This window comes from Sinocyclocheilus rhinocerous, unplaced genomic scaffold (genome assembly GCF_001515625.1).
Source record: "Sinocyclocheilus rhinocerous isolate Xijiao unplaced genomic scaffold, SAMN03320098_v1.1 scaffold53, whole genome shotgun sequence".
Taxonomy (NCBI): Eukaryota; Metazoa; Chordata; class Actinopteri; order Cypriniformes; family Cyprinidae; genus Sinocyclocheilus; species Sinocyclocheilus rhinocerous.
Genome location: NW_015645538.1, coordinates 882379 through 902377, shown reverse-complemented (window position 1 = coordinate 902377; position 19999 = coordinate 882379). Strand labels below are relative to the sequence as shown.

Here is a 19999-nt window from a genome sequence, read left to right as displayed (position 1 = left end):
ATGGTTTAATTTTGGTTTTAAACAGTATTTGTTCAAGCATTTGTTGACAATACAGTTGGTAACAAGTTAAATTAGGACAATGGAACAGAATGGAAAAGAATATATAAGCTGCTTCTTTGTAAAATTCATATTTGTTGGAAGGTATTAGATACTCAGCTTAAGTTTGCAAAATCAGTTTGAGGTATTCATGGTGCTTTTTCACAAGTGTCCATGTGCATCTCTGCATTCTGGGTGTGGCTTAACCTGTCCAGAAGCTTGGTCAACTGCTCCAGCTTCTGTTGTTCTGTAGGGATGGACACACAAACACACAGGAAAGAATCAGATTACTGTAAGGATGATGTTGGTCTCTTGTTTAAGGGCTGTCAGTCCAATGTTAAGAGTTCAGTTCTAGGTCCACAGACACTTGGGTATGAGGTTACATTCCTGTGCGATCCCATCATTGCAAGTACTCTAGCTTTAGGATGTTTTTAAAAATGGCTCAATTCAGAATATCATGCTACTCTTTAATATGTCTGCCATAACTACTCAGACTACTCTTAGCAGAGTAGTCTGCTAATTTGCTATTCTGAATTTAGTGACGGTCTTGTTGACTGGCCAAATGAGTCATTTTGGAAAAATGACTGGACTAATTTGACTTCTACGTCTGAATGAAACCAGAACGGATCAAATGTCCCACTAAGCACGCAACTACACACTGGCTGTACTGGAGAGGACCATAAAAACTAAGCAATGGAACAAAATTTATAAAACGTACCAGCCTTCAACAGCTGCTCAGTGGTGTACTCTGCAGACTGTATTTCTGCTGGAAGTCTTTGTGGAGTCTGAAAAAAAAAAAAAAAGGAACATAAAAGCTATTATAAAATTCTATTGTTCTATGAATAAAGCACTCTCCATTTTACAATTACAAATAAAGAAAGCTCAGTTGCTTTTAGTTTAATATCCATTCTCATAGGCCACTTACAAAGACGGTGGACAGGTTTTTATGCTGCTCCATTAATTGCTGAAGCTGATTCTCAAACTTCATCCTAAAATGAAATTAGATTATTTAAAATAAGTACGAATTTAAAAAGCAGCCTCTCTAAATCATAAAATACGCTCTTATATTTTATAATTGTCATTTATTCCTGATAACATCAGTAATGGCTTGTGCTGCTGAACTAGTGGGTTTTGGCATTTCAGTTTGAATGTGGGCATTACAATAGATGCTCTGGCAATACATGCAATGGTATTCTAAGAAATGACACAGCATCTCATGTCTATTTCTGATATGTAAACATTTCCCTTCTCTGTTAAAAACAGTAAGTCATACCGAATCTTTCTGTGCTTTAGTTTGGTCTCCTGGATCTGAAAGCAGTACTGCTTTACTACTTCCTCTTTCTGATGGTTCTGCTCAAGCTGCCTAAAGAGTTACAAGATAAAACGTAAATCAAATAAAATGGTGCCGTCTAGTATGTCTCACAAACATTTCTGTGTTAACATTACGTAAACAAATGACAAAATGCTGCTCTCAACGTCATCCTATTTTAATATGATTTGTGTAAGGTATCGAGTGAATACATTACACACCCTTTACAAGACTCATTGACCTGAGACCAAAGCTCAATGTTGGTGACTCGTGTTGTGATTCACACGTGAGCAGCTCCCATTTGAAGTGTCTAAACACCCATGAGTGTTGTATAGATACCCAAGTATGCTTACCTTTGTGCCTCTAGCTGGAGGTCCTCACATTTAAGCTGCAGAGATCTGTTTAACTCTTTATGACAAGTGTATTTGTGTTAACACTGTAAATATATCTGATAACAAAGCTTATGTAATTTATGGGCTCATTGTTTGGTTTTAGGCTAGAGTACCTTCCTTTTCATTCAGTGTTCCCTCCAACTGTAGGGCTTCAGCAGTTACTGCAACAAAAAAGTACACTGCTCTTTACTGTTTTACCCTCATTTAAATGAATGGTACTGTGTAAATCATACTCTTTTACCATTTGAGAGTAATATGAGTATATACATACATGCATCTTCCTCCTCCTTCCTAGCACATCTGAGGAGCATAGTTTCCTTTACTTCATCTTCAAAGTGTTTTTTGGCTGAAATCAATATATGGGTGTTAAGTTTTGCTTTATAAAATGTGTTGATTTACACTGACTGACAGATTTACAGTCTAAAGAGGCTAATTGACCTTGTTGCAGCTTCCTGAGTTTGATTAACAGCTCCGCTGGTTTCGGTTCTGCCCGCCAGCCTATAAAAAAACCAAATGTTTTTGTAAGAAATGCAAAGGCATCAAATCCCATTGAGTGGACAGAGAAAAAAAGATCTGGTTTATGGGTTAGGCCCTCACCATGTAATGTAATGGGGTAAAAGGTGAGAAATAACAAACTCGTCGGTTTAGTAGGATTATTTTTAACTTAACGTTAATTATATTATTTAAAATGAGATGTAATGTAAAATGTAATGTAAAAAAAAAACAACTCGTTAATGAGTCATGTCATACCTGGGCTTTCTGAAGTCTTTATAATATCTTCGATGTTGAATGATGACTCTGTACAAAACAATATTTAGCAAGCTGCAGTACTCGAAAATCAAACTCAACCTGCTTAAGTTAAGTTAGCTGACTAGCCAACACCTCTACACAAAAACAAACAAGCAAACAAAACAATAACCCACCAAGTATCACACTCATTACGACGCCAGTTGATATATATATATATATATATAAATTTGTGAGGTAAGTATATTAGAGTAAATATACTGAGGTGAATGTGTGGTTTGTACGCGGAACTGCTGAGGTCAGTTCACAGACTGTAAAAAAGAGACCGTTTAACTGCTGTTCACGCGCATCTGTATTTTAAACATACTCATGTTGTCGTAAAAACCCGTTTGATTTAAAATGCCTTTGTAATACAAATTATTATGCGATAAATTAAGTTTTGTTTAATTTAAAAAAATAAATATTGATTTAGCAACAATTACAGAAAAAAGGTTGTAAACTGGTCATTTGGCGCCATCACCTGGTTAAACATGGTAGTGTTAAAAAATAACCGTGGAATTGCGAATAAATATAAATGGTGCTTTTCTTGAATTCTTCCAATACCTGATTTGCAAAAAACTACACAAGTAGGACTACTCACCACTGCAGCCTTTCTAGTATAGCAAATAAATATTTGGCCTACAAAATGTCTTGTATATTATCACACAATTTCGATTATAGGTTTGTGAAAATAGTTTTATTGAAGAAATACAAATTTACTGTTAAAACAATCAGTTACAATACAAATGTTTTTTATATTAACACTTGAGATAACAAGAACTTTATATTCAATTCTTACAGCCATGACAAAATTTAAGAAACACTGTCAAAATGTAACTGGCTGATTCTAAAAATAACTACTCTTGGTCTAACAACAATACTAACTTATACATTATGAAGCAAAAGAAACAAAATGAGCGAAACAACATAAACAACATGCTTGTTAAGGACAAAAGCATTGTTGGATTAAACAGAACTGAACAGTCAACATTGTTGAATGTCTCCCTAAATGAATTACTACCACTTGATCACATTTTCAAGAATATTAATCACCGATAACACTAACATTTCTAAAAAAAAAAATTATAATAAAATAAATTAAACAAACTACATGTGATGCTTGTAGTTTCAAACCAGACAGACATTCTTTTTTGGATTCTAAAGCATACATTTGAACCAAAGTCCATACATTTCACATGTATAACTTAAACAACAACCATTTAGCTTATGTCTATAAACATTTTTTCTTTAAATCTGAGAGGAATCCTTCTTGTGAAGTCAGTAATATATGCATGTGTTTGTATTTCTTGCTGACCTCAGCTGTGACAAGACAGTATACCAGAAAAAAGAAATCTGTTGTTCAATACTAATTCAAAGTTAATGTTACTGATTCCAAGTTAACAGATATATATATTCACTGGTTACAGAAAAACTAACAAATAATGTCTTTTTGATGGAGGAAGTTAAATGAATAATACTGATGAAAAATCCAATAAATTCTGAACAGAAAAAAAAATTAAAGCATAGGTTTTGACAAAAAAACAAAACAAAAAAACAACAACAGTTTGGACAGAATTCTGTTGCTAAATCATTTCTCAGCATCTTCTCAAAAAAGTGCTCAAACTATTTTTTGTGATGCTTCAAGACTCATTCTCATCAGTACTGCATGTAACTTGCACACTCAGAAGGAAGATCACTTCCATCCCTGTTTTGCCTCATTACAATCCACTGGTTGTTATTGCAGGACCAGTCCTGCAGCGGCCAATCAGCATACGTGACAGTGACCACCTCATCCACTGGACCACGGTCCCTAGGTCTGAGAGAAGGCTCGAAATATTGAATAACTTGAGACTGGTCAAACTGCCCCGAGTATGCATAATGAACAGGATTCGTGAACTGTTCCTCATACATACAGCTGTGAAAGCACATTTGAACTTCAGAATGCGTGTTAGTCGCTAAAGGCAGTGCATCATTGTCTGCGCATGTGGTTGCAGGGCTTTGGTCTTCGATCTCAGGCGCCACTGTGGTTGTCTCTCTTAGAGATGTTCTCTCAATGATAACAGGTCCCTCCTGCAGTGACAGGCTTACCTTAAACACAGGCTCCTTAACTTTGTTTGTACATACTACTTTCTTAGGATGACCCTTCTTCATTTTTTTGGACATCTGATGGGTCGGAGCTCCAGCAGGAGCTATAAAAGCCCGTGCATCAGAAGAGGGCAGCATAGACTCTGCTGGATGTTTAAGAGTCTGACTGGGACCTTGAGAAACAAAAGAAAATCTATCAATGTCTGCCTGTAACATCCTTAGAACAAAATAGTGTAAACCTCACAAATTGTTAGATTTATGCTTAAATCAAGAAATAAGGATTTACCAATGGAGCAAAACAATTTTCAGACATAATTCAAGATATATTCTCTAAAAACAGAGACCTATTTATAAACTTTTTTAAAGTAAGTTTATGTATTTTACTAAAGCATATGGCCAAAATACTAAAGAAAATAAGAAAAAAATTTTGACTCGGGACATAAAAAGGATAAACTCTATACACATATACACTCACCAGTGGTGTTGTTATCAGAAGGGGGCAGCGCAGACTCTGCTGGCCGTTTAAGAGTATGACTGGGACCTTGAGATAAAGAAGAAAATCTATCAATATCTGCCTGTAATCATTTTCTTAATTATTTTTGCTTTGTTTTCCAGTATAAATATCAAAATGCCGTAATAATAAGAAATTGAGAAAATAATCGTAAGGCACTCAATATCCAATTGTGTTATTCATTAATTTTTCTTTATCTTGTTGGTGTTAATTACAATCTCTACCCATAAATGAGCACCTTTTCCCTTTTTAAAATTTCTTGTTTAGGGCAAAATAGCAGTTTTCTATTTTAAAGAGGCTATATGTAAGATTCTAGCCTATTCATGTGTGAACAGCTTGTAAAGAAACTTAAAAAACCTTCTTCAACTTCCTAGGTTGTCTAAGAAAGACTGTAGACTCTCTCTCTCTCTCTCTATATATATATATATATATAGATACACACACACTCACCTGTGGTGTTGTTAGTTCCTTCCTTGAAAGACAACAGACCTGATCTCCACCCCACATCGGCTCCACAGTTCAACACCCTCATGCCTTTTGATAAAGAAATGATGCATATAATAAATAATATAGTGAGGCAGGTTTGGCCCTCACTGATGAAGTATAACAATTATGTATTGTGCTTTCATCTGCTGTACTTACACCAATGATAATCCTTTTCCAGTACCTCACTTATGAGACATGCAGACAACCTCATCACCTTTAGAACAACATGAAGTTACCATAGAGCTCTGCACAATCACATCTAATTCTATGACTATGAAAATAAGATGAACGTAGTTAGTACCTTTATATGTCCTCTTCCATCCTCTTTCTCCAGCTGGATAGCAATATCCTCAAGCATCTCATTTGTGTTGCAGTGTTTACGCTTTTTAGGCAAGAGCTGTGGATGGAGAGCTTTCTGCCGACACGAAGATATTTACATAAGCAGCAATATGGTGAATTAGCAATAGAATGTTTGTATATTTTGTATAGTATATTTGTGCAAATTGTGTTATGTATAGATAAGGAGAGTTCACTAATTCAGTTGCTGGCAAGAGAGTAAGTTTTGCTACCTGAAGAAACACTTACTAAGTAGTTTAGCTGGTGATCACAGCCAGTCAGATGGCTGAATATTTTTTTCTTCTTCAGCTTCAAAGAGCACAGCTGACACAGGTAACAGCATGGAGGTGGATTCCCATCCACGCTCTGGCACTTAATAACAGCTTGTAGACCTGTGACAAACATGCTCACACACAGTTTGGTGCAGTGAATTTAAATCAATGCATCATCTTTTGTATGTGATTATTTTGCTAGATTACATAGTATGCAGATACACTCACCGATAAGAGGCTTTCGACCATTGTAGTTTTCTAGAAAATCTTCTATTGATTGAAACTGATCAGAAGGACATTGAGTCCGAGTAAGAGGAGACTGGGAAATTGGACTTTGTGAGAACACAAAGGTGTTTTCTTCTGCTAAGGTGTCTGATTGAGGCTCCTCTGCAAATATAAATGAGAGTTACACAAACACCAAAAAGAATTATATTTTATATATATATAAATACACTACCATGTGCTTCCCAGCCGGTGTTGATTGGTTCTTGTAAATTAGACTCATCATGAAACGGACTTAAATCATGCGTTGTAGCCTGTTCCGGTGTTTCTGTTAGCATTTGGGTTCTGATCTGCTTGATAACGATCTCCACATCTCTGACAGGCTCTGGACTATCAGGTGACCTTTCAATCCTGAAAAATCCATGCCTGTTTGTTAGATCCTGGGTTAACTCTGGTACCATGTGGCTCACTGAAAGAGATGGTGTTTGCAGCTGGATTTCATATGGAGTGGTTTGGGCCAGGTGCATTGGATGTGATTCATAGCTGACTCCAAATGACTGGACAGAATTGTTCCCATCATCTTCACCAGCATGCACAATGTCATTCTGGCAAATAATTCTGATGGGGATACACTGTCTTGGTGGTCTTACAACAGAGATTGTCCTTGCTTCAGTAAAACACTGGTTTTCAGATGGCATTATATATCTTTGAAGGCTTCTGCCTGGGATTGGTTGATGCTGATTTATGTGTTGGCTGAGGACTGGAGCTGGGGAGCTTTCTAGAAAAGGTATTCTAGATGAAACACGAGAATCCACTAGACTCTGAGGTGTAGATACATCCTGGCATGTGAATAATGGTTTGACAGGACCTGCGGTTCTATGGAGAGATGGATTTGGTGTTGGATTGGTTGAGACTTGTTGGGGTTCAATCATACTTGAACGCTTTGACCTCGATGGTGTCGTAGATACACACTGTGTTGGGACCAAACTTCCTAAAGTTGGAAGTTGTGCAGTCCCATTCATATTGTCAGACTCTTGCTGCTCTTGAGCACCGGTGTCTTTACCTTTCACAGAACATAGATACATTAAAATACACCAAACATATATCAGTATCCAATTACTACAGTATAATAATGAAACAGATTAAGTCATATTAAACATATTGCAGTATCCATACCTTCAGACGGGCTGTTATGAACAAGCAAATTAGGTGCATTAGGGTTTCGCTGATCCTTGATCTTCTTCATCTGAGCAAAAGCTAAGACAATACCAAGTCAAAAATCGCCACTAAACAGTTGTCTTTCCTTAAATTGTTCATTTAATCTAACATTTAGCACCAATTTATTTAAAGCGACATAAAAAATGTGAAAATGATCAAATCTCATGTGAACTAAATTGTCATACTAAATTAGATTCAATTAAATCTTGGATCAATCACTACTGTTTGTATTCTCATTTGTTAGTGACTCTGGATAGAAGCATCTGTTAAATGAATAATTAATATTAAACTGCTGTATAAATAGGCTTCAAACAACATATTTGAAAATAAGCGCAGATAAATATTTCTGAGGTGACTGCTCTTTACTTAAAGTGCTTTGCATGGAAAATATTCATACAACTCAATGTTTTCATTAATTTCAGCTATTTTTCCACAAGTTTTGAATGAATATCCAATAAGATAAGACATTAAAGACAGACCATCAGGAACAGGCAATGATGCCATCTCCTTGTAGATGACTTCATACACACTCAGAACCTTATCAGAGAAATTGGAAGGTTAGTGAGGAGACTGTATATTAATATATAACAAAACGATTTTGATGCTTTTTTTTTTTACCTGTATATCACCTGTTCCCTCCTTCTTTTCAACCTTTTTTGCGATATCCATTAGAGGGCGAGCCAAAAGAGTCAGGTCTGTATCAGACGTCCACCCATGTGCATGATGAGATTTCTGTTACGGAAAGTTCCCAAAAATAATTACATAGGTAAACTACTGCAAGTAGAACCAGAAGACAATAAAAGTAGTTGATAAAATGTGCATTTAATCACAACAAGAGAAGAAGAGAAGCATGCCGTTTCAAAGCTACAAGATATAATAAAACAAATAATAAAGAAGCATAAATGATGGAGTATCTAGATGTTCGAACCACAACTATGAAAAACTTATCAGATTTGCTTAAAGGTGTTACAGCTTCCACGTGTACCATGGAAGGGTCAATGCAAGCAGAAGATAATTCTGTATATATTAAAGAGTTTCTACATCCTTCAATAAAGAGTAAATGAATGCATTAAATATAAACAAAAATATGCACATAACAAAATTAAACTCAAAGCATAAATGAAAGCGTACATAAATAAAAAAAATATGTAATAAAAGCACAATGTAAGAATACATGAAAGAAAAGTAAATCATATATTTTCATATTCCCTTACATAAAATAGAGAAGAAAACACAGCAATCTGTCATGTCATGTTGAAAATCTTAAAAAAAAAAAAAATCTCAAAACCAATAACTTACAATGTAATTGTATCTGTGAATGCTGCCCATGATGTGGTTCCTGATATCAGCCTTGGTTATTCTCAAAACGCAGACATCACAAAAGTACAATGCAGGCTGATTATATGCCAACACCTCTGTGATGGAGTTCAGACCTGAAACATTCAAACAGGTTCACACACAATTTTTTTTTTTTTTTTTTACAAGATTTTAGATGTTTCTTTAAATCCAGGAACTTAATCATTTTGGATGCTGGACCCTCTCTTACCAATGATGGGCTGTGCTCTGTTCTGATTGTGGAGATATGAACGTATGGAACTGTACAGGTCACTGTGGCACCCTGGAACGCAATACAGTACAATTTTCACCAAGAGGACAACTATGGTAAAATATAATTACAGGAGTGTGCTAGAAACTGTGACAGAACAAACCTGGGCTGCTGGCAGCAAACATAACTGGGCTGCTGAGAAGACAACAAACAAAAAATTCCGAGAAACAACTAGAGGGCGAAAGAGAAAGAAAAACCAGAACAGTGTCTAGATAGGCTAAACGTCCAAGCTATCCACATGTATATTCAGAATAGCATACTAACATCCTACACTTACTATATCTGCAGTGTACTGTATGCTGAGTGGAATACCTGAATGAAATCTTCGATAATGTGTACCGTTTTACTATGTTTACTGTGTAGTACACAGTATGATGTAGGCACTAACTAGTTTTCCATTGCGAACGAAAGGTATGATATGTTTACTTACAACTTTTGCAAGTCTAGTGAGTGCAACCGTCAGAAAATAACTGCAACCCATCGTTATCTGTTCTTACTCATAGTATTAAAGTTTTAGTTGAGTAACAGAGAGAAAATGGCTATAAACCCAACATGATACGAGAAAAAAAGACATCAAGTATTTTTAAAGTGTGACCGCGTTTAGTTGTGATTTCTAAAGAGTGCCCGCTACCATCTAAACACGTGCGATTAGCTTGTCTATTTCGTCCGACAAAAACTCTGAACTTATCAAACAAAAATGGTTAAGAAGTGTTTTTTCATAGGGTTAAAGTGATAATTTGCTTGCCTACCTGTACTTTATACTTTAGTGAGGCGTAAATGCCTGTTGCGTTGTTTGGAGGTGTGTAGAGTCATGAATATTCATTAACACGTCAGCAAAGCCTCGTGAATATTCATAAATTGAAATGTTCGTAAATCTTGTCTTTCCTGAAATGAAACTAAGAATGAGGAAACTGAACTTTTGTACTTCCAAGAGCTAAAAATAGGAGGGTATTTAAAAATTAAAATATGAACGAATTAGAATTTTCTAGAAAAAATAAATAAAAACGAATACAAACACTTTGTGTATGTTTGTATTAACTTATTTAAGGTATCACTATTTCTCGTTTTTTTAATCTTATACGTTGTCTTTACATTACACATTAATAAGCACGTTTTTGCTTATTTAATGTGTTTTGCTGTGTGATCTCCTTCCCCTTCAAGGCCGAGGAAGTGATAAACTATCCAAAAGTATTGCGTTGTCTCTCTGAAGGCCAACGTGACCTTCTCAGCCTAAAGAGATTAAAGAAAAGAATTACTGCTGCTGTCATTATCTCTTCTTGGCTTAAGTACAAGAATTTCCGAAATGTGTGTGTGTATATTCCTCATCTAAATTTACGTTTTCACCTTAATCTCACAGTACATTATAAACCCTTCTGAGCATTTCTTTCGTCTGTCTCGAAGGCTTGCACCACTTCTCTCTTTTCTATTCTTAAGACACAGATGTTTTCAGTCTTGCTTACCTAGGCAAAACATAATAGCAAGAAGACAAGAATAAGGTGACCTGAACAGAATTTGAACCGGAAAACAAGGCTCTAATACAGAAATGTATTACTGGTAGAAGAAAACAGATGGTACAACTGTCCTGTTGGGAAAAAAGCTAGCAAATTGTATTATTATGTAATCTATAGTTAATCACAGTCTTCTTAGGTGCATTTATTCATGCCATGTTTTATCTGAGTGGTGAATGGGGGTCTGGCCAAGAGTAGGAATGCTTTTGAACCCCCAAACATAAATTCCAACTCTGCCTAGGGTCATGCAGGTCAATAGCTCAATAAATATCTCTAACTCTTTCAGATTTGTCAGCTCGATTGGTTGCTTCATACTACATTCATGAAGAGAATGTTTCTATAAAGTCAGTGTGGATGTGTTGTTCTCCATTTTATCAACCATTTTATGTTTTGATTCACTCCTTTTTACTACTGTGTTTGTTCTAAGTGTTTGCAGGTATTGTTTACAGCTATGAGAGAACAAACAGAAACCGATTGTACGATATTTTAAGTATGTGACAAACAACAAAATAAGCTCTAATCAAATGCACAACTAATAGCTCACGCGGGGTGGAGTGAAAGCTGTTTCATGACTTTTATTAGCACTTGTTTGGGAGTGCTAATAAAAGTCATGAAACAGCTTTCACTCCACCCCGCGTGAGCTATTAGTTGTGCATTTGATTGGATGCTTTTTATTTGGGTGGCAGTACACTGAAAAAAATGTTTCATTCATCCAATTCAAAAAATTTAGGGTAATGATTCACATCTATATTTTTTAAATTGAGGGCCTAGGCCTGAGGGCCTAAATGAGGCCTACATTTTTTTAATTGGATGAATGAAACATGTTTTTCAGTGTATATGTCGAGTGTGATTGGTTGGGTTGGTGGCCTCATATGAACTTGTGATGAATTTTCAGCAAGTGTTACAACTATGTTCTACAAGAATGCAGTGTAACTTGTTGACTTCAACGATTATTTGACATGAGAGTCTTCTCCATCCTCCCATGTTTCTCTAAAAAAAAAAAACCTCATCCCACCACAGATTATTGGCCAGTTAATGTAAACAATGGCACCTTTGATGAAACTGCCTGATAATTCTTATTTACTTTTATTCTCTGATTATATGTATATTTTTGTTTATGTGTTTAGTAATTTTATATACGGTACAAATATATCTTTTCCTTCTCTTGTTTCTTTAAGACCTGACACAGAGGCCCTGTCCTTGGATGCCATCTGAGTGAGATAATGAACAGAGTAACTCCTCACTTTTCCCTGTGCCTGGTGTTTAATTTTATCTTTCTCATTCAAAATATCCATATGTTCACTGAATACCATATATTCATCATACATTCACTGTATCATATATTCACTGTATTGATTCCTTAGATCTTTTTTTATTTTTATTTTAAATTTTTTTTACAGAAATTATCATCAGTTAATCGTTATATTTTGATTTATCTTGTTTTATGACCTAGCAAGGTAAAAAAATTAAGAGGAAGTTGATGCTCACAGTTGTTTTCCCATTTCTTAAATAGTGTTAAAACTACAATTGCTTAATACAGTAATCAGTTTGGCTGATGAAAAACATTATCACAAGGACCTGCAAGAATGTTTCAACTTTCAAACATTGCAAGATAATTTTAAGATAATTCAACGGGGAATTTCTTGGTCCTTCCTGTCACATTGCACAGCCTATAAAATGTTTGGTTTTCTTAATGCATTTTAGAAGACTTTTTGCATTCTGCAGCTATATTTCTCCTTCAGAGTGCCTTGTTTATCTACTTACATTCTGGGTCATATTTGATATATGTTTTCATTCCATTTTCATTTTGCTTTTACAACGTTTATGCTTATTTGATTTAATTTATTGGGCTCTATATTATCACTATTATCAGACTTTATACTTGAATTTACTTTTATCTGGATTTTAGTCTGGATCATCTGCTTGGTTTACACTGCATCAGTGCCATAATGTAAATGTAATGTTATTTATCATAATCTGATAATTTGTTTTTCTTTATCCTTATAAGACTAATACAGTTTACTGTTGTTTATTTTAAACCTTGTTGGACTTTAATTTGATTATAAGAGTACCTTTTGGTGTTGAAGAATTGCAAAGGACAGTAGTCAGAGAGAATGTGTTTACCGATTTGGCTTATTAGCAGTAGTACAGAGCAGATGTCTGCCTCCCTCTTATGCTCTCGTCTCTCGTCTAGACAAACAACAGTTCTCACACCCCACCCCCTCACAGAGTGAGCAAAAACAACAGACATCTGCACATCTGAAAGATATGAGAAAAGTGAAAGAGAAGCTGTGTGACAATACGAATTGTAAGTTTGAAAATGAACAAAGACAGTTATATTCCTACTTTTGGATCCTCCTCGTCCTTTCTATCGGAGTTTTGCCTTCCTAGACTGAAGCCACAGGCCAGACATAGGCCTATGGCCATAGGTCACAGACATAGGTCTTTCTGTCTACTTTTACCTCATGCTGTTTCTCTCTCTCTCTCTCTCTCTCTCTCTCTTTCTTTATCTCTCAGGTAACATTGCCCAAACAAGCTGAGTGGAAATTACATGTACCTGTGTATAATTTCATGCATCTATTCCCAATTATAACCTCTCATTAATGTTATTAAACTGTTTCAATTACAATGTATGTGCAAATTAGTTTTGATTCCATATTAACATTTAAGTGCTATTTACTGCAGTGCAGTAGAGTCACATTCTAGCAGTCTTCTCTTCTATATATTTTGTTATTTTAACTGTGATGATTTCCGTTGGTGGTTTCAGTAAAGTAAAGTGTGCTGATAGACAAGACACGTACAGTTTTATATCATCGTGTTAACAATGTTTCTTCAGTCATTTGGCAGTCCTACAACCAGAATCACTGTAGGGAAACCACCTTCACAGAATGCAGTGTGAATGTGAGAGTGTTCTTTCTGAATGTGTGGACGGAGTGAATGCATATGCATGGTGAGTCCAACACACGAGAATGAGAGAAGGAGCCCAATGTGAGGAATACAGATGCATGAGAATTTGAAATTTAGACTGTCATGTGCACTGCAAAACATGTCTTATTAAATTGATGGTAAAAACTGTCAGCTGTTTTTTTTTTCAGAAAATTCATATACAGTAAGAATTTTGAATTACAGGAAAAAAGACTGGTTGTAAAATTGAGGTATAGGCTGATGAAAATTATGTTGAAAGTTGATTAAAGAGAAAATAAATGAAAGACAGTTTAAGATACTGTCAAAAGCACAAAATATGTTCATTCTTGTAAGTGGTTGATGCATCCTCCAGGCCCAGAGAGGTTTAGGTTATAAAAAATTTCGTTCTACTGACACCTACAGGGCTAACACTGTATAACATTCAGAGTCTAATTACTTTATTGCTTCATTTTTCATTCAATCTCAATGCTACATGAGTCCAGGTAACCACCCACAAAACATAGCATTTAATAAAAAGCAGATAAAAGGTAATAGTTAATAAAATAGTTCAACAATCAGAAACAGAGCCAAACCAGAGATTTAAATCACCTTAAACAGATATGAACTGAGTCCACAAGAGATAATCACATGCCCACACTCAAATGTGAATAGTTCCCTAGTATATTTGTCATACCACATGTCTATATCATTCTCTGTTCACATTTCTCTCTTCTGTACACACAAAAATAGTTTTTGTCATTCAAGAAATGGTGATTTAACCAAAGCAATTAACAGGCTAATGAAGCTTTAGGACAAGCAAAAAGAGAAAACAGTGTCTATAGACTTCCTTTGAGTATCTGCTTTTCTTTATGTTTTGTTCCATAATTTTCTCTCCCATTCATGACTCATTTTCTCACTGAGGTTGATCACTGTAAGAGAAGGTGGCAAAACAGTTACACAGTTAATGATCAACACATACAGAATGAATCCCTCTGCCTGTAAATGCCCTTGTTGTTCCTACATACTGCATTAAAAATGTAAGGACGAAATTCATCAAGAAAAAGCTCACATTCAGTTAATAAATGATCATTACTCACATAGTTTCATAAGAGCTGTCTTTCGTTTTGAGGAACCGCATGGCAAAAAAAGCCCCAGCCTGCAGCACCAACACTAGGATGATTCCTCCAATGAAGCTGGACAGGTCAAATGATGCTTGAGAGAAATCAGGGCCTGACCCAGGGGTTGTATCTATAATGAAAATGAGAATTCAGTAAACAACAACAACTGGTGTATCAGAATTTCCAATATGGTTATGTTTCCTTATTTTTCATAGTATATTCATTATGACTTATTCTTTTATGGTTTAATTACACTATATTCACATTACTGTATTACGTTACTCATATAGCCTACTCAGTTAGTACTATACATTTATATTAATAATTCTAGTTGTACTCATACTCCATTGATGTAATATAATTCCTTCATTTGACAGATAAACATTTATTAATTTTAAAATTTAAGTGATGTTTGGACAGGATGTTGGAAACTTATTCTCTGCAAAAATATTTTATATGCAAGGATGTTTGCTAAATTTGTCTTCTATTTTCGTGATACTAGAAAGTTATTTTCCGAGAGCTGGTATTTGCAAGAAGATTGCTTAACTCTGTTGTTTCTGCTAGAAGGATGTAAAACCACAACCCATGTCCCCATTTTTTACATTCCATGATGCTGTAAGAGGATGTAAGTCTCTAGTCTATATACTGCTCCCCAAATTGGCTTCTTTACCTTCCCTCTTATTGCATGCTCTGAAGATATTCATCTCTTTTGCTCTTGAAGATTATTATACTCAGTTTTTAGTCTTTTCTCTTAGAATTTTAGCAGAATATGTTCAGTGGATATTGCATTCATTTTTTTACTTTTCTTTTAATTTTTCATATTTTACATTTAATCATCTGTAATCTTAATCACTTATACTTATGATAACTGATTTTAATAAAATATAACTTCACGGAAATACTTCCGTCTGCCTGGATCTCTTTCTCCTGCATCAACAACAAAAATAGGCATAATAGGATTTCTACAGTGAAAATCAAATGCCTCACCTTTGCCACCACCATCAGCGGACCCACCATCTGCTACAATAAACAAACATACACATGAGCATACGCACACACACACACACACACATTAATTAGCAAATATGTACATTTTTGCTCGCCTTGGCACATGCCGGTCTCATTGTAGACAGAGCAGCCCCCAAAATCTTCAGTGTCAGACATGCATCTTGTGTCATTTCCTGAAAATGAAATACATAATACTGACATTCAGTCTCCGTCAGATGAGTGAACTGATTTGCTTTATTACACAGCTCTCTGGAACACTTGATTCTGATTGGTCAATAGACCTAGTCAGGGAGATGAAAGCGAGACAGTGAAGAAAAGACTTAAAGATCCCAGATCACGTAATTTTCATAATGACTTTCAAAACTATTACTGACAGTTTTTTCTTCAGAAAAAAAAAAAATCTAAACAATATGTTTGTATTAAACAACAGTATAATCCAGGGCTGTAGCTGGGGTTTGCGGGGCCCTGGTGCAGGTTGTAGCCTACCTGTGGACCCTGTTTGAAATCGTGTAAATAGCACAAATAAATAAATAGAACAAAGATACAAATTAAACTATGTTTAAGTTTTTTCAAGGTGTTCAAGTAGAGACAGAATAATCAAATGAAATATCATAAATATCATTGCATAGTCCTCACTGTATAAATTGAAAGATTAATTAGATTAATTCTTGTTAAAACTACAATGTAATTCAGTCAAGAGCAGAAAATGATTTTCTTGAATTAACATTAAGGACACCGACAGCAGCTGGTAAATTAAGGCGTGGTCACTTCAAGAGACAATGCATCCAATAAATTGATTCACATCAGATTTCTTTCTCAACTGTTTATGTTCACTTAAGACATAACTAACAGTTTTTTGAAGATTCTTCCCAAGACAGATATTTCGACATCATTTTGTATGTATTTGTCCGTTCAAGCGCAAGAAGAGACAAAACTCAATTTTCAAGGGCTGTGAGACTCTCTGTGTGCGCACTGTGTGCACAGAACACAGCGCGGGTGCTGAATTAAGCTCTTTCACATCGTTTTGTGTTTGTATGTTTAAACTGATAAGGTGTATTTGTTCATTCAATTGCAAGAAGATGCGAAGGAGAACTCAATTTGGTGTTCACGCGTCTGAGGCGCGGCACAGCGCACGAGTACTCAGTTGAGTTCTTTCGCATCTACTTGTGTTTGAATGCTTTAAAATCTCTTGAATTATTTAATTGGCAAGGCTTAAAAACACATGCAAATGATAAGCTTTCGTGACGACACGCAGCAGTGGCCCATCAACTGTCCTGAGTGTATTTAATGCTGGTCTCGGGCAGTCGCCGGGGCCCCCCCCCCACAGCCGTGGGCCCCTTTAATGGTCACCACCTTTCACCCCACTAGCGACGGCCCTGGTATAATCCATTGAATGCTGTACTTCTACCCCTCAGTCAGCCTCGCTTTCATTCCTGTGAAAAATTTAAATATAGCGCTACCCTGACTAAGATCTATGGCGCCATCCAGCGGTCTGGTATTTTTGATATTCAAACATTTTTAAAAAATCACTGCCACTCTTGTCTCTGAACAAGTCCACGTACTGTTCCCCCTCCGTACAGATATCGTTCCGCATTCCCCTCAGTAAATGGCGTTCCGGGGTTGGGGGGAGGGAGATGGGTAGAAATTGCGTCCCCTCCATCGTCGGGCCCTTAGAATCGTCCTAACCTCCCCCCCTTACGGCGCCCCTGCCTCTGCCATTATCGACATTATCGAAGGCACAGCGCATGCCGTCGATAATGACAGAGGATTGTATCAGAGGCGTTCAGATGAGTCATCGTTGAAACAGATCAGTTTTGTAGAGTGCAAGCGCGTTCGCTGACTGAATTCCGGACTCTTGTGAATTGTCTCATCATAAACAACAAAGCGCAGATGTACGTACAATGTAAGTAAGAGATTCATTTCACAGTGTATACAGCTTCAGTGATTATAAGGATAGTTTTGTTTTTTTGAGAGTGCTTAAACTCGCGATCAGTGGCGGCTCGTGGGTTTTAAAGGGGTCATATGATGCGATTAAAATTTTTCCTTCCTGTCTTAAAGACACAGATGTAATTATAGTACATGACATCCCCCCCCAAAGTTGGATAGAGACCATCCATTTAACCTGTCTCAATCTTGCCTAAACACACAACATATTTAAACATTTAACTAGCAAACACCACCTTCTTTACCTTGCTTTAAACTTACTTTAAATTTACCAAACCATGAACATCTCAACAGCACTTTGTATTCACCAGTTCAAGAATTCACCCAATGACAAAGTCAGTAAATTTTTGGGGTACTTTCCATTCCCTTTTGGGCTTCACATATGTGACGTCTTTGTGACACTCTGTTGTAGACACAAGTCTGTCTGAGCCCTCTAGCTCTGTCTGTTGATTTGTGTCCTCAGAACAGCCATCATCTTACACAGACATGGTTTTATGTTTACGCGGCACGATGCAATGCGTAAAAAGATAGTACAAGTCATTATAATCCGTAATTATGTCCCCACTGGATGTGCCTCTCATTTTCCTTTAAAACAAAAGTTCAGCCGGGCTTTTGCCTGTTGTGTTATGCACAATTCCTCTGTACACTGTAACATACTTCCTGAGTTCTTTTTGCCAGTCAAGTCCTTCTGACTGTGCGATTCGAATACGTTTCATGATCAACTTCACCGTTGGCTTGGGCCCATTTAGGCGTTGTTTTCAGGTGTTTAATTCCATTTCCTTCGCAGAAATCCTTGAATTCATCTGACCTGAACTGAGGTCCGTTGTCTGATTTCAGTGTTATAGGAAGTCCATGTCGGCTAAATATGCCCTCTAGGCTTTCAATCACATTTGAAGTTGTGGTGGAGGTCAGTATGTCATACTCATAGAACCTGCTATAATAATCCACTACAACTAGGATCGAGTGTTTCGAAGGCAAGGGTCCCAGTAAATCCACTGCTAGATCTTGCCATGGTCCATCAGGCAATGGTAACGGTCGCAGTGGCTCTGGGGCATCAGGACGAGAGACAATTTGACAGCCATGACATGATTTACAGTGTCTCTCAGCAGCTCTGTCCATGCCAGGCCACCATACTTTGGTCCTGAGATGCTGCTTAGTTCCGACTATGCCAAGATGTCCCTCATGGGCAAGTGCTAGTGCTCGTGCTTGTAGTGCCTTTGGAAGAACAATACGTGTTCCACGTAAAACCAGATAGCCTATTGTGCACAGTTCATTAACTATGGCTGCATATGACATACACTTTTCAAAGTGTCCACTTTCGATGGCTTTTCTTACTTCTATCAGTTCTGGATCTTTTTCTGAAGCCTCTTCCACCTCCCTTGTGGTTAGAGCTCTTGGGGTGGCACTAATGGCTACGAATCTCACATACTCATTCGATTCATGTGAGTGCTTCTCTCTCATTGCTGTGCTCCCCAGATGCAACGGCCGCATTATAATCGTCAGCATTCCCCGTATCCGGCAGCGTGGAGAATATATCTTGGACATCAAGTCCAGCGTGATGCAAAAGAAGCGCTCTGCGTCGTTGACGGACTGACGCAGCAACATCTTCTTCAATTATAAGTCCTTTTCCATCTGCGTAAAGTTCAAACGATGTCAACCACCTTGTCCATCTTGGCCCAAGGGTCGCGGGATCTTTGTAGCACTCAAACGTAGGAATACCTGACTTTTCCATCGCGTGCAATCAGTGCTCACACCCTCCACTGCATCCTCTGTATATGTTTCTTAAGTTATCTGATCCTTATCAGAGGAAGCACATTCTACTGAATTAAATCAGTCACACGCTGGTTAACATTTTACCAACAGCGTCTTTACTTCTCTGCCATGAATTCACCAACAACATGAACAAAACTTCCCATCATGCCTCATACTCCCCTGTCTTAAAGACACAGATGTAATTATAGTACATGACAGATGCAACAAATGCCTCATTTATAATGGGTTTGAATGTTTTTGTCACGTTGCTCCGGCGGACAGGGCATCACAGTATGGTGAGGGGCGTAACATTTCCGTCACACGCTTGAGGTATTCGGCCAATCACAACGCACTGGATAGCTGGCCAATCACAGCACACCTCGCTTTTCAGAACGATGAGCTTTGTAAAAATCGACGCGTTTCAGAAAGGCGGGGCATAGAGGAGAAACAATAATGTACAGTATGTGGAAAATAATGTGTTTATGCAGTTTAAGGTTAAAAAAACA

General features: G+C 36.8%; 2 protein-coding genes across 2 annotated transcripts in view; both read right to left on the bottom strand.

Moving 5' to 3' along the window:
- Window positions 1-2: 2 nt before the first annotated feature.
- On the bottom strand, window positions 3-10083 carry si:ch211-199g17.2 (uncharacterized). The gene is made up of 22 exons (XM_016509717.1): window positions 10009-10083; window positions 9363-9430; window positions 9200-9271; window positions 8953-9086; window positions 8272-8385; window positions 8133-8190; window positions 7612-7692; window positions 6671-7498; window positions 6442-6600; window positions 6191-6333; window positions 5907-6020; window positions 5762-5819; window positions 5570-5653; window positions 5084-5149; window positions 4183-4781; window positions 2009-2132; window positions 1851-1898; window positions 1699-1753; window positions 1310-1399; window positions 962-1025; window positions 755-821; window positions 3-283 (listed from the first exon to the last, which is right to left on the bottom strand). The coding sequence occupies exons 2-22, from the start codon at window positions 9382-9384 to the stop codon at window positions 186-188; spliced, it is 3078 nt and encodes a 1025-aa protein (XP_016365203.1). The 5' UTR covers window positions 9385-9430; window positions 10009-10083; the 3' UTR covers window positions 3-185.
- Window positions 10084-14584: 4501 nt separating this feature from the next.
- cd164l2 (CD164 sialomucin-like 2) overlaps window positions 14585-19999 on the bottom strand; it is an 8478-nt gene continuing 3063 nt past the window's right edge. Inside the window, exons 3-6 of the mRNA XM_016509716.1 lie at window positions 15893-15970; window positions 15777-15806; window positions 14769-14919; window positions 14585-14600 (exon numbers count right to left, since the gene is read on the bottom strand). Of these exons, the coding sequence (XP_016365202.1) occupies window positions 14585-14600; window positions 14769-14919; window positions 15777-15806; window positions 15893-15970 (275 nt within the window). The remainder of the gene's footprint in view (window positions 14601-14768; window positions 14920-15776; window positions 15807-15892; window positions 15971-19999) is intronic.

Bases quoted from the DNA above. Each gene is read 5' to 3' on its own strand.
- si:ch211-199g17.2 (XM_016509717.1), bottom strand. From the start codon at position 9,384: ATGTTTGCTGCCAGCAGCCCAG. The intron at 6,021-6,190 runs GTAAGTGTTTCT...TCGTGTCGGCAG, and splicing joins ATCACCAGCTAAACTACTTA to AAAGCTCTCCATCCACAGCT. The intron at 2,133-4,182 runs TGATGAGAATGA...CAGTCAGTGTAA, and splicing joins GTGCAAGTTACATGCAGTAC to ATCAACACATTTTATAAAGC.